This window comes from Sardina pilchardus, chromosome 8 (assembly GCF_963854185.1).
Source record: "Sardina pilchardus chromosome 8, fSarPil1.1, whole genome shotgun sequence".
NCBI classification, from domain to species: Eukaryota; Metazoa; Chordata; class Actinopteri; order Clupeiformes; family Clupeidae; genus Sardina; species Sardina pilchardus.
In genome coordinates, this window is record NC_085001.1 from 25,472,174 (window position 1) to 25,493,349 (window position 21,176).

The 21,176-nt window shown below is 46.0% G+C and overlaps 1 protein-coding gene across 2 annotated transcripts in view; it reads right to left on the bottom strand.

The window, feature by feature from the left end:
• The window catches only part of grk5l (G protein-coupled receptor kinase 5 like), a 45,276-nt gene that overhangs the window by 19,285 nt on the left and 4,815 nt on the right, over positions 1–21,176 (bottom strand). For both annotated transcript variants that reach the window (XM_062543379.1, XM_062543378.1), the window contains exon 2: positions 64–159. In XM_062543379.1, coding sequence (XP_062399363.1) covers positions 64–159 — 96 coding nt within the window. The remainder of the gene's footprint in view (positions 1–63; positions 160–21,176) is intronic.

The window sequence follows — 21,176 nt, forward strand, 5'->3', positions numbered from 1 at the left end:
AGTGTCTAGGCTGCATGTGTGTGTGTATAAAGTTAAGGAAGCGGTGCCGGCGGTGGGACGTACCGATGCTGTTGCCCACCTCAGTGCACTGGCTGATGTGGGGGAAGCGCAGGATCTCCTTCCATTTCTTACTGCGGCCTTTCCTCTTCCCTCCTCCTCCTGTCACAAACACAGAACATCAACAGGCATGAGTACACATCTGTGTGTGTGTGTGTGTGTGTGTGTGTATTTATCGCCACTGGAACCTCTCAAAACAATTACCATGGACAAGCTGATGGCTGACACATACCGTATGCATATATGCGTGTACACACACACACACACACACACACACACACACACACACACATATTACGTAACAGGGTCAGCTTTCCAGTGAAAGGCAAGGGAGCACAGCTTATTAAATGGCTCAGATTCTTATCCATTCATTGTTGCCCTGTCTAACTGGCGTGTGCATGTGTGTTTGTACGTGTGTGTGTGTGTGTGTGTGTGTGTGTGTGTGTGTGTGTGTGTGTGTGTGTGTGTACTCATACACACACCATCATCTTCAGGCTCCAGAGACCCATAGAGGCCCCAGGGACTGATAAAGATGTCTCGCGCCGGAATGCAATCGCTATGAATGAGACAGGTCCAACCACAGCTGCCTAGGACCGCACAAGCCCTTTATCCTCTGCGTTGAAACACACACACACACACACACACACACACACACTCACACACACACACACACAGACCCTGTTCATAGTACAGAACGCAGCCACAGTTTGATGTCTACTGCTCCAGTTAAGACCATAAGATGGTAGTGGGCGTCAGAGTAAGTCAGAGACACCACACCACACCACACCACACCCCCAAACACACACACACACACACAGCCTGTTGTAATATTCCCAGTAGTAACTTTGTTGGTGTGTGTGTGTGTGTTTGCTTAGCCAAGTTGTTGTGCGTGTAAGTGATGCAAGACGTCGGAGTTCTGCTCCTGGCCCCCTAAGCCGTGATCTCTCGGTGTTCCAGGACGTGTGTGCGACGTCCCAGCAGAGAGCTGGAATATGTGGGAATGTGTCGGAATACATTCCCAATACGTCACTGATATTCCCTCCCCAGCTCACTGGTGCGTACTGCCAAGGCGCAATTCCTGGGCAGTGAATAATGCTGTTCTGGGTTCCAAGCAGACACACACACACACACACAGCTAACATACACCATCCCAGTAACTCAAGACACACTCATGCAGACAAACACACACACACAGATTTATGATCTCATTTAGTCCCAAAGAAAAAAGGTCACATTCACTACAGTAAAACAACTGTAGTGTTCAAGTTCATTCCATTTACACACATTTGACACACTCCTGACACACACACACACACACACACACACACACACAGGCATACAAAGTGACAAACTAGGGCTAATTTGACTACAATTTTACATTATTCTGGTGATTTCAACGAAGTGCCTTTGGTGATGGAGCAACACCTACAGTAAATGCGCTGTATCTGAAAATGCTAGGAGTTACTCTGAAACTGTTCTGAGGACTAAAGGAGGTCCTGCTGCTTTCTTCTCTATAATGTAACCTACGTAAAGGCCTACATCTTGGTTTCTCAACATCCCTTATTTGACTGACCAATCATTTAGGCTAACTCACCAAAATATGCCACCAAATAAGTATGTAGGCTATGCAACTACACTCACACAAGTTTATTATGATAAATAATTCTAAGATCAAGACACTTTGGTGGTTTAAACTGTGGTGAGTATTATTTATTCACTCAAGACATTAGTCAACATATTTATTACTTCACAAGACTTTAACTAGGGCCCACTGTGCCAATAAAAAAAGACACCTTCTACAAAGAACACAGGAACTAGTCACGGACACGGTAGTAGTGTCACAATTCACTGGACATCTATTTACTACTACCATATTTACCATTCTAACAGCTTAGGGCTCAAAAGAGTGCTAGATACATTACGCAACACTATGTAATGTGGAAGTTTCCAGATGAGAATGCTCATGCATGAAGCCTCGGTCTTTAAAATGGGGCGCTCCATCTGTGCTTCATCATACACATATGGCACAGGCTTGTGTGCGTTCATCCCATAAACACGAACGTGAATCACTTTTAGCGAGAAACGCAACTGTTTACCAAACATCCCGCGGCACCGACTGCCAAGAGCGGCCGAGGAGTCGTGACGATGGAAGAGGGTCGACGGAAGCGCTCGCTCACCGAGTAACGACCATGAGACGCAAACACCATTAAGGAGTCGCGCAATCACAGACTCGGCGCGAGAGTAGTACCAGATAAGTCACAGACTGTCGGCTTGAGAGGAGTCCCAGACTGAGTGGCTGCCGGCCGAACAGGAGTCGCCAACTCACTGACTCCTGGCCTAAGAGGAGTCCCAAACTCACCAACTCCCTGCTTGAGGAGTCGCTAACTCACTGACTCCTGGCCTAAGAGGAGTCACTAACTCACTAACTCCAGGCCTAAGAGGAGTCCCAAACTCACTTACTCCCGGCCTAAGAGGAGTCGCTAACTCACCAACTCCCGGCCTAAGAGGAGTCGCCAACACACCAACTCCCGACTGGAGGAGTCACCAAGTCACTGACTCCTGGCCTACTCTGACTGACGTGGTCCACTGCTGGTAAACTGTATATAAACAGACCACAGTGTGTGACGTGATGTGCAAATGTGACATAGACACAGCCAGCTATTAGGGCCGGTTGTTTGTCCCGATGATTTGTCATGGGGTGGGTTAGTGGGTGAAGGAAGATAGAAAGCAGACATCTATGGGGTTGAGTGGCTCACCACCGTGTTATTTATTTGAACAGACACACCAAGCACTCTATTCACACACAAACACAGAGTCTCTCATCCTGCCCTTCTCCAAACTTGTCCAATCCATCGTATATAAAAGCAGTGCTGCCGACACACACACACACACACACACACACACACACACACACACACACACACACACACACACACACACACAGGAGGACTCACATTGTCTGACAATGACAAACTCACCTGAAGAGGTCATGTGGTCAGCTAAAGTCAACAGACCAGCGTTAAATAGTCCAGATGCAAACCCATGCAAATCAAGTCTGCCCTTGGCTCTTCATTGCACTCTAGCCACCAACAACAACGCTTGATGTTCACTACAACAAAGGGCAAACTGTGTCATTGGAAGCCATTGGCCAGCACTACAGTAGGCCTGGAACAATGAATTGTGTGAGTGTGATTTGAGTACACTTTGCATGAGTTCATTTGAAAGTGCGTTCAGCGCATGGGACGGGTCCGCAGGTAGCACGCACGGCTCCAGAGGTCCCTACCTAGGTGCCATCCCTCCCATTAACACACAGAGGTGTGTGGCTTCCAGAGCCACTATGGACCCCCTCACTGCGGACCACTGTACATTATTAAAACAGAGGCATTTGCAGGGCCCTATGAAAGAGAGAGAGAGAGAGACAGACAAGACATACAGACAGAGAGACAGAGAGACAGAGTGAGAGACAGACTGAGAGAGAGACAGAAAAACAGAGAGAGCTTGAATGGACAGCACTGAATTAGTGAGCGATGTTGCAGGCAGGGAAAGTTCAGGACACAGAAGTATGTCATTCTTTCGCTCCCTCACATACTCACTCTCTCTCTCTCTCTCTCACACACACACACACACACACACAGGCTTGGTGTACACAGAGCCGAGTGGTTGTGAGCCAGTGAGGTCAGGGAGGATTAAGTGTTGAGTGCTCTGTTTACCAACTCTGATAGTGACTATGAGATTTGCAGCATCTTTTTCCCATTAACCATAGGAGAGCCCCTCACCCCACCCCACTCCCCACACACACACATACCACCACCCCTGTGGCTCAAAGCGATGGGAACCCAAGATAGTACAAATCTATTTAGTTTATGTAGTAGATGGAAAGGAATAGAGTGAGCGGAAAAGAGAGAGAGAGAGAGAGAGAGTGTTTGTGAGAATGAGGCGTGTGTGTGTGTGTGTGTGTGTGTGTGTGTGAGTGTGAGTGTGAGAGAGAGATAGAGATATACAGCAGAGAGAGAGAGAGAGAATGAGTGAAAATGAGGTTTGTAACACACAGCTCCTCTTCTCATAAACACTGTTTGTGTGTGTGTGTGTGTGTGTGTGTGTGCCTGGTTTGCTATAAGTGTATTGCCTGCATGCTGAATGCTGAGAAACTCCTGAAGCTCTCTGACCTTTCCATTGCGACTGCTGCTACATGAGAGCACTTGAGGTGGAGACGGTGGAGGGCAGAGCAGAGGCCCGTGCTGAGCCAACCTGATTGATAAAGAGGTTTAAAAAAAAGTCTCTCTCTCTCTCTCTCCCTCCTGCAGTCAGTCTCTACCAGAACCCCCTCTGGCTTCAAGGAACCCAAGCAGCTTCAGAACCACACAGTGACAGGGACAGGCTACCGATTCACACACTTGTGATTGTGAAATACTCATGGATACAGGGGAGTGTGTGTGTGTGTGTGTGTGTGTGTGTGTGTAATTTCTGTGAAATGCAGTGAGTCACTTCAGCAGTGGGAATGGAGAGGAGCAAAGTATGAACGACAAAGCTTGCCTGAGGGGAGAGGAGGAGGAGGAGGAAGGGGAGGAAGAATGAGGAGGAGGGTGGTGACAAGATTGTGGGTGGAATGGAGGAGTGAGCTGAAGGATGGATGGATGGATGGATGGATGGATGGATGGATGGATGGATAGATAAATGGATGAGGAGAGGGAGAAAAAAAAGAAAACTGGGGGTCTCAATACTCAGCCTTGGGCAAAGCGTGTGGTGGGGGGTCATATGTGAATGTGTGTGTGAATGTGTGTTTCGTCTGAATAATTGTGTGTCTTTGCAAATAATGTGTGTGCATCGTGAATTGGTGAATGCATGTGTGAAATATGCACATGTGTGGGTGTGATTTGGAGTCTGTCTTATCTGCGCTGAATCTCAATGTGTCGTAAGAATGTGCATGTGTGCGAGTTAGGTGCGAGTCTGTGTGTGTGTGTGTGTGTGTGTGTGTGTGTGTGTGTGTGTGTGTGCGCACAACTGAACCTCAGTCACCCAAGGCAGGCTGTAGCAGCAGTATGAGGGGAAAAAAAACAGTAAATGCAACAACAACCCACTGTGCACCTAAAGCAGAGCACCAGAGCGGCCAGTCAACGTAGCTGGCCATGCAGCGAGGGCTAGCGAGAGACCCGGAGTGTTAACGAGGTACACACACACACACACACACACACACACACACACACGCACACACACAGCAGAGGTTCCCGCTCCACAGGCCGATGGGAATCTGCGAGGCTGTGGGTGTCACAGGCAGGAGGAGAGATAAACAGTAATGATTTCTCACACTGCTCTCCACGGGTGTGTGTGAGTGTGTGTGTGTGTTAGACTCAGACCAGTTCGAGGAGGTGGTGCAGGAGGAGGAGGAGGAGGGGGGGGGGGTCTGGGTGAGATGGGGTCAACTCGTGTGAAAGCATCCACTATTCTTTCGTGCGCTTTCTCTGTCTCTCTCTCTCTCTCTCTCTTTCGCTTTTCGCTCTGCCGTTACTCACTCGCTCCCCTTGCTGAGCCGCTTTGATGCGTTCCGGCGGTTTAACAGAACCTCCACAGAGGAGCTCTCTGTCTCGCAGTCACACGCTCGCCTGTTTGTTCTCTCTCTCTCTTGCTCACGTACACACACACACACACACACACACACACCTTTCTGCGGTCTGTCTCTCTTCTCACATTTCCTCTCCCTGTCTCATTTGTTTTCTCCATCCTTTGCTTTCTCTCTCTCTCCCTCCCTCTCTCTCGCTCCGTCTCTCTAGGATTGAGTGTGTGTGAGTCAACCATGCTGCTGAATCATGGCCACTGAATGTCCTCACTGCTGTAGGGCTTACGCATCCCACAAGGTTCTCCTAAGGTCTTGAGTCTGTGCGTGCGTGTGTGTGTGTGTGTGTGTGTGTGTGTGTGCGCGCGCGCATGTGTGCGTACTGTACAGTATGTGTGTCTTCGTGTTCTCCCATAACACCCAGCCTTGATGGGAACAACTCGGCTTACATCACAATCCACAATTAATCACCGACCAGAGAAGACAACATCGCAGCGAAAAGCTCAACTCCCGCAGAGCAGGCAGACACGAGTGTCACCATCACAAACACCACATATTAACATACTGCTTTACATAATGCAAATGGCCACATCCGTATTGCACAAGGCATTTTACTGAGGGAATTCCAGTATGCAGATGTGATACATGGCAGAGAGGGAAAGTTTTTTTTTTTTTTAGTGTAATGGATTTACTTTTCACTTTGCATGGGTAAATGACATGTAAAACAAGTTTATAATCATTCTACAGTACCTACCTATCAGTCATCTCTACTGAGAGTCTCAATGAACAGAGCATAGACACAAATGACATGATTCAAAAGCAAGAGAAAAGACGTGAAGAGAAAATGCCCCCTCTCTTTCAAATGCCCCCTCTCTTCCTGTCCATTTAGGCCGACTGCATGGGCACCAAGGTAAAGCTAAAGACCAAACTGCAACCTCCATTTGGATGACAGGGGCATCTCTGGAAGCAGTATTGATAGAGGGAGGGAGTGAGAGAGAGAGAGAGAGAGAGAGTGAGAGAGAAAGAGAGAGAGAGTGAGAGAGAGAGTGAGAGAGAGAGGGACAAAGTCTACGGGAAAAGGCTGAGCAGCTTGGCATTTACGAGCGCCTGGCAAACAGAGCACATGTCAGCACATTTAATTGTTAGCACTAACAAAGTACCACAGCAGGAGCAGCTCCCAGCATACCAGCGATGCCATGAGACTAGGCCCGACACACACACACACACACACACACACACACACACACACACAGACACACACACACAGACACACACACACACACACACACACACAGACACACACACACACACACACAGACACACAGACACAAACACACACACACACACCTGCACAATCAATACTCAAACCAATTTGACCCTTCATACAATCACACCATATTTTTAAAAAAATACAAAACAAAAGAAACACGCACATTAGCTACAACCTCAAACAGCACAACTCAAGAAATAGTCCCTAAAGTCCAGACACACGCAGCAGATCTTTCTCACAAAGCTACTTCTCTGACCAGCCACAAATCAGTCAGACAGACACAACAGCATTCTGAGACATCCATCTGCAGTGCAAATCACGGCACAGACCACACACACACACACACACACACACACACACACACACACACACACACACACACACACACACACACACACACACACACACACACACACACACACACACACACACACACACACACACACACACACACACACACACACACACACACACACACACACACACACACACACACACACACACGGTGAGGTTAAACAGCCGTTTGAATGCGAGATGACCTTCTCCAGTCCTTTCATTAGGCCCAAGCAGACGCGCTGACGTTTGGTAAACAATACCAACCCTCAATGGCACCCTGGGAGAAAGTGAGGAAAAAGAGAGTGAGAGAGAGAGAGAGAGAGAGGAGAAAGAGAATGAGGTAGAGCTCTGGGGGAACTCGCCTTTGGCCCAGGAAATGCCTTGTTTTTCTTTCTCTCTCTCCCTCCATCGCTCATTCCCACTCTCCCTCCCCCTTCTCTCCATCTGTCTGTAAATAAAGGACGACCCCATTAAATCGATGTGAATTCATAATTCAATACAAAATGTTATGGCAGCTCGCCACTGCCCGAGTGTGTGCAATTGTGTACAGTGTGTGTGTGTGTGTGTGTGTGTGTGTGTGTGTGTGTGTGTGTGTGTGTGTGTGTGCATGTGTGTGTATGTATAAGTGTGTGTGTATGAGTCTGTGTGCGTGTGTGTGTGCATGTATAAGTGTGTGTGTATGTGTGTGTGTGAGTGAGTGCATGTGTATGGGTGTGTATGAGTGTGTGTGTGTGTGTGTCTGTCTGTGTGTGTGTGTGTGTGTGTGTGTGTGTGTGTGTGTCAGTGTGAGTGCATGTGTGTGTATGAGTGTGAGTGTGTGTGAATGAGTGTGTGTCTGTGTGACTGAATTGTTGATGTTGGGGACGTTCATAATATTTAGAGCTGTTTGGATATTGTCAGTGCTCTTGCAGGCCCAGGGCTCAGGGCTGTTGCATCAGGAGTCAGGACTGAGCCGGCATTGCAGGGCAGAGAGGCCTACTGCTCTGGCCATTCCCACAAAACACACAGGCACAGGCCTGGCCACATACTGTATCTCTCGACTTCTTCTCACTCTGTCAAGCAATTGATCTTTTTCAGTCATGCTAACCCACCACTACACACACATACATACATACATACATACATACATACACACACACAAAGGTCATTCTGTAATTGTTCCACACACACACACACACACAGTCACACACAGTCATACACAGTCACACACAGTCACACACAGTCACACACAGTCACACACAGTCACACACAGTCACACACAGACACACACACAGAAAAGCTAAATGAGAAAAATATTGCACAGGAATTAGTCAGCATAATTTGTTCCATGCGCGGGTCAGGCAGACAACACCCTTTGTTTCATGTCTCTGCTTTACCACTCTGACATCAGCTGCATGCCATAAAAATACATCACACACGGGCGGCGACATCCGCCTAGTGCCTTTTTTTTATAAGACTATTCACTCAATCTGTGTGTGTGTGTGTGTGTGTGTGTGTGTGTGTGTGTGGACGGACATGCAACTATGTTCTGTATCTGCTTGCTTGTGTCTGTATGTGTGTGTTAGGCTAGTCAATGTGCATGTGGTCACCATAAACTCAAATGTATGCTGGTATGTGTATGTGCGTGTGTGTGTGTATGTCCACATATGCACATGTAATTTTAATGTTCTGCGGAGCCATATGCTGCTTCCTAAACAGTGCACGTCATACTTCTTTTGAAGAACCAAAGAGCTAAACACATAAAACCCAGCCCAGTCGTAGAGGGACGGGACTTTGCGCACCCCTCTTAAAAACGTCACAGTTAATCCACATGCGGCTTTCTAGCGGGTGAAATCACTGACATATGACACACTTCAGAACAGCTGTCGACACTATTTCTCTCGATGTCCTTGAAACATCATTGATAAAAATCTCTATCAGTAAATTGCTGAGGAGAGATGCTTTTACATGAAGGGAATCTACTCAGGATGGTCATGAAACACCCTCTCTCCCCCATTTCTTGTGAAACAGGAGATGAGCGATACTCACGACACTCATCTGGTGCTTTGTCTGCAGAATTTGGCAGTTATATCACTTCAGTAAGATGATACGACAACCACGGGCAAATTGTACTGTACTACTGTATGTGGAAATCGTGAAGAGGAAGTGCTTTCTAACGACGGTTCTGGTAAATGTGACAATAACATTTAACAAGAAATTATTTTTCAATATCTGTAACAAATAGCCTGAGGTGATACCATAAAAAAATGAAGAAAAAAAGACCAGAAGGTCCATTTCATGGGAACAATGGCATGCAGCGTCAGCTTAGATGATTAACTAAAATGCTGATCATCTTCCTCTTGGCTCCCTGCCCAAAAGCTATTTTTAGAGCCCCCTTTCACGTACGTGGCTCACCTGGAAGGCAGGGGCACCAGGTGCTCCAATTACTGAAGCCAGGCTGTCACCACCTCCATTGGTGTCAACCGTGGGATCCTGCTGGGGCCCACAGGCCAAGAACAGAGGGGGGAAAAACACCCTGTGCCTCAAAATAAAATTAAAAATATTTAAAAATTAAAAAGAAAAAGTACGTCTCTCAGAAGACTGATCATAACCACAGTTCTTGAGCCTGGTCCAACAGTCAAAAAGTCAAATAATGTCAACAGGTCTGATCACAAATCAGTTTAACCAAACTGCTCCCTGCTGCATGAGGTAAGCTTAATATTCTAACAACAAAGGGCTGAAGGTTAATCCGTGATCATCTTCCTTATGGCGAGGAGAATCTTTGTGTACCCAGCCAGGACCCTGACGCAGGGGACCACATTTGATTTGGGAGATTAGGGTCAGGGTCTGGTGGATTTAGTCCCTTTAGGCAAATAAGAGCAGAGTCCCATCTCTTATTGAGCCCGGCCTTGCGTAACGTCAGTGGGACCTGCACTTAAAAGCAGTGCAACGACGTCACACCATTATCTATTAGCACTGCAGTGATTAGCTCTAGCCAGATGAACTCTGGCATTTAAAAAGCCGTGTGGTCTACGCTCACTCGTTTCTAACCATGAAAGGACACCACAACAAGGCGCGCTACACACAAAAAGTATCTGGCTTTTTCTGGAGTGGAATTTAATTTTTCAGTACAGAAAGAACTGGAACATTGAACATGTTGGGACATGCACATTCAGAAGTTTAGAGAAGGTCAAAGTTCACCTGTAAAGGTTATAGTGGACTTTAGGCTCATCCTGAAATTTTAACCGAGAGCCGAATATCCCTGACTTTTTGCGAGTAGTATAGGCTACATGTGCTCTCACCACTACTATACTGAACTTCTGTTAGCTTTAGCCTGTCACGTGGCTCAGAGTGTCATTTCCTCAGTGCACCTTAAAGCCACCACAGCAACCGTTCCCACAGTGTTTGTCAGCCATACTGAAACCGTTGAGGAGGTGGAATCAGAACAAGAGCACTCTCAAACCGAGAAGCTCGTGAGAACCACCACCCTTGACTAAAGCACCTGGCAACGGCTAATTCACGGTCTAATTCACCACACCTCTGTGTTCCCAGTTCAAAGGCTTCTCACCAGGCCAACGCTGACAGCACAGACCAAACTGTGGGCTTTTTTACGGCACTGTAGTCTTTCACGGTATTCTTACAAACAGTTAAAAAGGGAGAGACGTGAAAAACGAAAAGTTCATACATGTATTTCAAACCATCTATGATCAGTGACCATTTTCCTATGTTTAGCATTTCTGTCATCTAGAGTACTGTTGTTTCTCCACCGAGAGTTATCAGATCGTTATCAGCCTGCATGCGGTCTGTTCAGATTTGCTGAATGGCACTGGGCTGTCTGCTCTGTGAGTGGTTGATGGGCCTAGCAGCAGAAAACTAAACCCAAAAAAGGAAGACGAAATTTCATTCATCCTCACCGCAACCTACTTTCTCTTCGCTCTCACGGCGGCCCGTGTGGGTTAGGATAGGTTAAGGAGCCAGCCAGGGGCGGGGCGGGGTGATGATGACATCACAGGAAGCACAGACTGAGTGGGCTCTCAGAGGTCTTTTTTTTTCCTCCCCCCACTTGTATAGTTGTTTGTCAGTCTAAGCGCCTTCCGTTTTTTAAAATGTCATTTGTGTTGACTTTTACAGCCTCCGCCTCACTTTGTCCTTTCAGTTCACACTGCTGCAATGTGCTACATGTCTCACACACACACACACACACACACACACAAACACACACACAGTGTGTGTACAGATATGAAACTCTACACATATGTGTAAAGGTGTGTGCGTATTCCTCTGCCTTAATGATCTCTCTCTCTCTCGCGCGCACGACCGTGTCTCCATCTCCTCACCCCACAGCTGTCGGTCTGTGTGAGCGTGAGCGTGAGCCCTGAGTCTGAGCCTGAGGCCCCGATGCCCTCTGCCATGTGGGAGGAGCGCAGCGGCGTCTGTGGTGAGGAGCCGTGTCCGGCTGCGCTGTGGCCACTTGTCAGCACAGACAGAAGGCGGAGGTTTCCGCAGGGAGTGGGGTGCCATTTAACAGCAAAAATAATAATTAAAAAAGAGAAAACGCAGAAGATGCTGATGAATATTCTTTCACACATTATGCACGGGGAAGGCAATTTGTGTGTCTGGTGTGAATGGGTTTTAAAGGCTAGAGCCTCTCCCCAAATGTGGATACAGCATGATTCTGAAATGGACAAAATCTGTTTAAAGTGCCTGTTTGTTTTAGTAATAAGCAGAAGTGTATTAATAATGTGCTACAAGAATCTGACAATATTAAAATTGCGCTATTCAATATTTTGCTACCTAGTACAGACAGATATACTAAAAATGCTACAAATGTAGCCTAAACACACTACACACAAAAAAACACAAAAGCACAGTACATATCCTGTTTCTCAATTCACACTCTCTTCAGACACGAGACGGTCTACCACATCCTGAGCATACGCTTAAACCAGTGGAGCGCTGAGAATCAACAACGAAAACAAAAGGACAGCAGAGGAAGAAGCAAGAGGGCCAGAGCCCTTGTTTCAGCACGGCAGGCCCTCTAATGCCTGTTCACTGCGCCCAAAGCAAACTTCTTCTCCAGCAACATGACGGCAAGAGTCCAGGGAAGAACCATGGGTGTCGTTTGAGAGACAGACATTTGAATGTCACAGACTTGCAGTGCGGTTCAGAGCGCAGCACAAGCCTGTGCATGCAAAGGCGGACGTCACAACAAAGGGCCCTGATGATGGTGTCAAGGCCACTGGCAGTTTTGGTGTGTCATCATGTCATCAAAATCAACAAGAACAAGTTCACCCGCATGGGTGTATATGCAATAGAGTGTGCGGCGCGCGGCATTAATGCAGTACTGTCTTTTCATGAACTACACAGGACTACATTGTCCAATTGGGGGATATGAAAGCAGCTAAAGCTTCAGCAGCATCTAAAGGCAACACCTTACAGCCCGTTTCATAGATCACTGTGCTACAGATTACAGGTGCCAAGAGCTCACCGCTTCTCAAATATCTCAAACTGATTGGTTGATTATGACAATAAACCTTTGAACTTGAACAGGCCAATAAATCCGGGGTGCACCCACAAAACTGGTGTGTGTGTGTGTGTGTGTGTCTGCACATGGGGGGTGACAATGTAAAGGTCACTGATTGTGTCCTTTTGCTTTCCATCTTTGTCATGGTGCAATTATGAGGAGAGGTGGAGGGCTGAATTAATCATACATGATTAATCTACAGATTACATAACCTGATTAGCACTTCATGTGCAATGGTACAATGGACCCATCACTCCGGTTTGACTAAGTGCTACACACCACAAGAGAGGGTGAAAAGTCTACTGATCATTCAGACTTGGCATGATGCGGAGAGTCGTAGGTCCCTGGCCAAAACATGAAATAAAAAAATGCTGACAGATAGCATTTCTAATCCTAACCGTAATCTTGCATTTAAGCATAAAACATTTTAGCAGAGACCCTTCTGAGGGCTGTAAAACGCAGACTGTCCAAAAAGTAAACATATAAGCGTTCAGTGTTTTGATGGAGAGCTAAGGAACCGTTTCTGACTACAAACTCAATTGAAAAGACATTTTAAGAGTTCCCAAGATTACTTGCCTGTGCAACATTACACGCAGATGTCGAGCACAATCGTGACAAACAGCAAACACACACCAGCCCCAAACAACCCCAAACTAAAAAAAAAAAACACAAGGCCAAGTTTAATCTTACAATGGGTACATTTCAAGACACACTAGTTTTTTACCCCTATAGGATCAACACTCTGGCAAAGAGGGCTGTTTCATCAAGGCCAAGCCTTCACACAGCTGCTTTGCCCTCAGGCAAAAATCCTCCCAGTCGCCGCTGGTCAAACAAGCACACGAGTACTATAGATGGATGTAACTATGACGTTGTTCTGTCAGTCAGCCCGTGCACTGCCCTCCCATCCCATTCCCAACAGCTGTGCCATGACAGCAATGGTCCTGTCAACAACAGCCTCAATCAAGACAAAGGAGAGGGGCTGCGTCTATATTGCACATAAAAAGACTGAGGACAGGTTTATGTCGGAACACCCGACAAGCGGGGAGGGGTTGTACTGGTTAGGGCTTCGGGCTTGTAACCGGAGGGTTGCCGGTTCGATCCCTGACCAGTCCACCACGGCTGAAGTGCCCTTGAGCAAGGCACCTAACCGCCGCTGGTTGGGCAGGCAGCTCACTGCTCTGGGTTAGTGTGTGATTCACCTCACTGTGTGTGTGCTGTGTGTGTTCGCTAATTCGGTTAAATTGGGTTAAATGCAGAGAAACAAATTTCCCTCACGGGATCAAAAAAGTATATATTCTATTCTATTCTATTCACCAGGCGAACCAAGTCATTTCGCCGGTGCTGGTGCCAAGCATGAAACTACAGGCGAGAAGAGGTGCTGAAGACGAACTATTATGAAAACGAGGCACATGGTACAGTACACCGTCCCCACAGACAAAAAAAAAAAAAATGGAAACAAAATATGGAAATTTAGACACAAAAGAATCAAGAGTCATCTACATTGTAAATCATCTGGGCAACACTGTTGCACTATGCACTCTCCATATACGACTGATCTATAAAATGGTGAATCATGTGCATTAACTTACCCATCAACTAACATGAGTGTATCACAAAAGCACAGCAAAGGTGAAGAAAAAGTGACCATTTACTCCATATACATAGCACGATTACAATAGCAAAAGCTTTCTGTTGGACCCATAGCTGGAATAAGCATATTTCAGCCAACTGCTCTTTCACCTGCAGTCTAAATACTCATTACGGTGCTTACATATTCCCACATACACACATACAATTTCTAATATGAACTATAAATATTTCATCAACAAATAAATCAACAGAGCAGTTTTTTTAAATGTACTGTAGCAGCAATGAACATCTCCAAGGCCTATGAGGCTTTGGCACTAGGCTATGAGAGACCTTGCAGGAGTTCTTGGAATGGCGTGGAATATTTATTTAAGAATGAAACGAAACAAATTTGAGTCGTTATTCAGCGCACTGTGTCAAACGGAATCACTCTTCATTTCCCAAAGAAAACCTTTTGAATAAAGCTGTAAACCAGTGAATCATGAATCAAAATGGTTAGCTGTCAGCTCCAACATTCACACCCCTCACTGCCAAAATTAGCGCATCACGCTAAAATGACATGACAGCCAAACAGTGTAGGAGAGGCTATAGCTTGGCAACTGAGGGTGACATTTATCAACACACTTAGTTTATCTCATGATATAAGCAAAGAGGGAAGAGAGCGAAGAAGACGGGAAAGGTCAAAAGGAGGAAAGAAAAACAAACCTTCTCTTAAATTTCCCATAAAAAGAAGTAAGCTCTCATCTGTTCCTTTTTCACTTTTCATCTGACTTGGCGACACACAGACACACAGAGACACACACACATATATTTTCTTTATGTGTTACACAGGACAGTAAACTTTGTCAAATGGGTTCATAGTTTAGTCAAGTAATATCAACTAACTTTAGCAATGTTATGTAACATTTATATACCAGTCATGTCAAGGACTATGGAGGGTGTGTGTGTGTGTGTGTGTGTGTGTGTGTGTGTGTGTGTGTGTGTGGTGGGGGTTCAATTCCGTTTCTACTACCATTAATCTTAATCATGATCATCATCATGGTGATAGATGTGTACATCGTATGTGTATGAAAGACACACACAGACACACGCAGTGTAAAGCAGAGGTGACAGAGGGTACACCCGGCGGTTGTTCTGCACACAGGGGTGAAGCCTCTCCACAGATCCTGGTGGAGCCCTCCGCTTCCTCCCCAGCTGTTCCCTATTTCCTCTTCACAAGCCGCACGCCTGCCACACCCCGCACCCCCTCTCTCGCTCTCTCTCTCTCTCGTCTACAGTCTCCATCCATCACCTCCACCGTGCAATCCCTTCTGCTGCTCTGACAGTTTTTTCACCCACCAACGGCCCTTCTTCCTTTCTCACGTTTTTGCATTTGCATGGCTTATAGTTCTACCCCAGGGGTGTCCAAACTACGGCCCGCGGGCCGAGCATGTACTACCCAGTGCAGAGTCAAGCGATATATAGCTAGCGTTGACATCCATTCTCTCCACTTACACACAACAGCGAAAGGCCTCAAGTACTCGGATCAACAACATTATGAGTTGTTGCTGTATTGGCACACTGTAACAGCATGAGAGCAAAAGGACTCCTGTGTGTTGTTAATCTCAAGAATACACAAACGAATATGCAAATCAAAGCAAACCACAAACAAAGTATGGGGCAATAATAATTTACGCAAAGAACACAACATCGTTGCGCATCAACATCTTGTTTGTACTTCGTCTGAAGACAACGGCAAAAAAATAAAAACATGACTGCAAAGGCTGCAAAAACGTAATGAACTAAACAAATCGGGAAGACTGTTCAGCTTTTTGACATGTATTGTAGCTCCAAATGAGTAACTCAAACAGGAAGAGCCAAACTCAACTAGACGACCGATGATCTCTTTCTTCACCTGCACTGAAATTTGACCGTTTGGTCCCGTTCTGTCTCCTTTTTTTATCGGTTCCCCTGGATCTGACCTGTCTCTCTAATCTTAGTCAAACATTTGCTTTCATGTCCGTGTGTATATATGAGCCTGGCTCTGTATGTGTGTATTTGTGCATCACCAACCTAGACAGCTCACACAGTTTGTGGTCTAAAAGGCAGGTTTTTGCAGTGTACACCTGTGTATGCACAGAAACACACACACACACACACACACCTTTTTTTTTTTTTTTTAACAAAGTATGGAATTCACATCAAGTTGAATGAAGGTAATCTTCCATTGAAAGTCAACTATTACTCCATTATCATCATTTTGAGTTGTATTACGTACCGATAAGATCTGGTACATAAAGAGCAACCATAAGCACATCTTTTCAGGTGGTGGTGACCAGAAACTTGGTCCAAAGGGTCCTCCACAGTAAAAAAGACTTTTGTTCTGAGATCACATACATTCTGCTGCTTGCTACAACAGGTGAATCATTCACAAGATGGGATCAGTATCTGAGTCTGTGGGTGTACAATTGACGTGTGTGTGTTCTGTATGATGGTGTGTGTGTGTGTGTGTGTGCAGTACAAAACAAAACTAGGATAAGTTGAATGGTAGCAATCATGCTGCTGCCACTTTCACCGCCCTGCAATAAAAAGGAACTTTTCGACTGATAAAAGTTGAACTGGTTCACTTCTCAATGGACGTCACTGTTACACACCCCTGGAAGGGAGCCTTGCTTGCACAAACTCACACTTCTTACCCTCCCTCTCCTTGTCTTGGTTCTCTCTTCATCTTTCATAATCACTGTCTTTCACATGCGTTTCTCACATACTTTCTCTGAACTCTCACTCTTGCACTTTAATTCCACTGGAGATACACTTTCTCTCTCTCTCACACACACACACACATTCCTTCCCTCAACTTATTTCCCTCACATTTCATTTTCCCTCTCACCCTACTCTCTCCTAAACACAAACAGATCACTTCTTCACCGTATCATAACATTCTTCCATTCTGTACAACTCTTAAACACACACACACACACACACACAGACACACAGACACACACACACACACACACACACACACACACACACACACACACACAGCGTAGTCTTGTCTCTCCGACTGTCTCCATGCAAACAAACAGCCGGGGTCCGTGGAGAGATGAGGCTGGGTCCGGCCCTGCTCTTAATGGCCTTCTGTCTCCATTAGGCTACGCTGCAGCCGCGGCCCCATAAAACTTTATGGCATTATGTCATAGCCCAAGCTTCTACGTAAAGCAGTGGCGGGAAGGGAGGAGGGAAGAGAGCGACAGAGACACCAAGGGTGATCCGTCTCGTCGCTATTGTCTTTTTTTGTCGCTCTCTCTCTCTATCAGTTGGTGAGAATCACTCTCCTCTCATTCAAACCACCCCCCACACACACACACATTCTCAAACTTTCCATTTCTTCAGTGTAAATAGATTCCACCCAGTTGCTCTCAGACTTATCCAACGTCTTGCTCTTCGCCTTCATGCTCATGTCTGCTCTTCCTGTTCCACTCCTTCAGTGGCCCCTTCACTTCCTTCAGTTTTCCGACACCTGCAGGCTAGCCCAGAGGTCTTGTCCACTCTTATCCACAATGGCGCACACACTGTGTCAGATGGCACCTGCTGAACTAAATTAAATCAAATCCCACACATGCACACAGACATGCACAGACACACACACACACACACACACACACACACACACCTGCAGCCTTGTGTGCTGCTGTGCAATTGTTGTGGGTTGTTATTGGTTTTAAATTGAATGAGGCACCAGGGACAACTAATGATTCATCAACAAGTCTGCGTCATGCTCAAAGCCACGTTAACGCTTTGGGGCTCACTTGGGGATGGTTCAATAGTGTAAAATAAAACACATACTGTATATTTCATGTACAACCAACTCAGAGCACCTATTTGGCAAGCTTTATTATGCAAACTCAGCATACGCACAAACAGCAGCAATCCACAGTACAATGGTACAAAGGGAAAGACATTCATACAATTGAACAAATATGGACACTATACGAAACTATAACTCGACAAATCCGGACCCAAGCAGAGAAGACGGCAGGGGAAAAAAAATATATTCGGTCTCCATCTTCTTTTACCATTCATGTGACCGGAATCCCAATTTAGAACGACCACTTCACAGTCTTTCCACTCCACTGTGGCAGGCAGCCGCTAAACAAACAATACCTTGGCTGATGATGCAAGCGTCAGAGCTTGAAGGCACAGCTTCACCCCACGCAACAGGCCACACCGACAAGCCGGGACAAGTACAATTCTCCATGACGCATTCCTCTACCATATTGCATACAACAAATACAATGCAGTGCAGAGGGCCTTTAAGTAATTAAGACTATAAGTGAGATAAGGGTTTTTGTTCTTCGTAACATTAAGGGTTTGGGATATCAATTACCTGTTGGGAAACATGGCAGAATGTTCAGGCCATTTGGCCAGGAAATGGCCTGTCCCAAACTCAAAATGTATACTTAGGCTAGATATAAAAGTGTGCAGTGAGCTAGGCAGTTCAGCTGTGGTTATTTGTTTTACAGCTGAACATGATGATGAATGATTGTGAAGGAGTTCCTGGGCAGGATACATCTCATTATACGGCACCATTTTCTTATGAGGAACTTCCTCAACTTTCCAAACTTAAGCAAACATCTCGGACGGAAAATTCTGATCACACTTCTTTTCACGGCCAGAAAGCCTTGCAGGCCGAACGTTTCTCCATCACTCTCCTCCAAATGACCAAACGGCGTGAACCAAGAGGAAGGAAAGCCTATAATAAAAATTGAAGTATTTGCTAACATTGGCTAAGTGGTTTGCTTGACAACTGGAAGAGGTCTCTGGTAGACTTCAATACACGACACACTCAGAACGTGAAACAAAAAATAATGTGTCACTGCTTAAGGCTTGCACCACCAGTGCCGTGTGCTATGTGAAACAGCCATTTATCTGGGTTGTCCTGCAGGGTCGTATGCTAACCTTCAATGCATAACTGGGAGGAGTGGCACAGCTGAAGGACAGGCCCCCTTGACCTTTGTGTAGCTTGGCATTTCGCTCTGGGCTGACTCTTGCGCTGATAATGTCCGCCAATGATAAATGGCTGCCAAAGAGGATAGGAGGGGGAAGTGGACCCATGAAAAGCCCATGCCCAAGGCAACCTCAAAAATACATTGCTTGAAAATGAACACCATTTGGGTCTCACAAGGCGTTAGGGGTGTGGTGGTGCAGATGAGAGGTAAATCTCATGATAAATATATGACTCAGTAATCTCCTGGTGCCAAATAATTTTTTATAGTGGGTCATTTTGGAAATGAAAAAGCAGGGAGACTGGCTGTCCCTGTTCAAATGGCTTTTTATGGTTCATGTTCCTATGGCAGTTGTTGGGTTTGCGTTTGCATAAGAATGTTCAGTACATCCCAGAGGCCTCTCAGCTGTAACACTGATAGTTGATAAGATTCAACACAGAGCTAGTGACGTACCCTCAATAGCTTTCCAAGACGCCTGACAGCATGACCAAAGCTTATGATCACAGCTCGATGGTAAAGTACAGAAAGCCGGTAGTCTAACAGTGAGCCCCATATAGATACCATCTGATTTCTGGTCGATTGTAACTTATTCTTCTAATGATACGGCCCTTCTGAGACCACACAGCAATGTAGCCATGTTTGATTAAACAGTTAATCCTGTAAAACTAGAAAGTCATGGGTAGATTGCTTGTTTCGTCCAAACATGTGTTTTATGAATTTTGGTTCCTTTATTCAGACAGAACATTGATGCATTATTTCCTCCTGTAGAGCTACAATGCTACAATGTACAATGTAGCTCTTGCAAACTCAATTTGTCCAGTTATTGTCTTCACCCTTCCTATTTAATGGATACAATATAGTTGAAGTCATTCCTTACTATGATCAAAATCCTACAAAGCAAGCCTCCTTTTATCATCCTAAGCTCCAGACATCAATACAAGTGAGCCAATGCGTTAGCGCGGATACAATCGGCATGGAATTAAAACAGACAAGACCGCCATGGACATGGCCAGTAAATCCGTGTCCTCTCATCCACATGACAAACAGCTACGTTGGGAGAGTCCAATCACATCTTCACGCACATCAGTTTCAATTCAGGCCAGGCTCTCTCCTTGTCAAAAAACTTTGCATCACAAAGGCAGTCAGGCATTAAAGGAGTCTGCTGGCCATGTTTGAGGCATGTGTCCATGTTCTTCAAATGCCTTTATAGTTTGTTGTGCTCTCCAAGCTATAGTTTAGACCGGGATGTTGGGAGCTATTTAAAATGTTATTGTGGAGTGTTTGGCACTGAAAAAGTGTTACAGGAGTCTACAAACACCACTGCAAAGTGCAAAAGAGTCAACATGTTCCAGTGACTGGACAGCTGGTTGGTTGGTCTTCACTGAAACGTGACCTGATCAGGCAATAAATCAAACTATATAGATCAAACAACGGCAAGAAGCAATCAAAAACCCAGGTGATGGCACGACACACTCCCGATTACTTGAGCGAGTGTAAAGCAGAGTGCGAGAGCTTACGGTCTGCCAGCTGTTGTTTTCGCCCCTCGACGTTGCGCTACATTCCACCCCACTGAACAGGATGGAGCTCCCCTTCCAGCCTGCAAACACACGGGCGTGACCAGACGACATCTCCCCTGTGGAGGCGCGATGCGCAACCAGCGCAACCAGACAACCTGCAGCCAAACCACTTACGCCCCATCAATTATTCACGAGAGGACAATTGGTTAAGCCAGAGAGTGCATCTCTGGCTTCCAAACGCACTTCCTTCGGAGAGAAAGGGAGAGGGGGGTTTAGCGACACATCATTGCATGATGCAGCTGTGGCTGCGGGAGAACTAAAAAGCCGGAGTTTCATCTTCTCTGGGAAAACATACCAAAAAAGGGAGGGG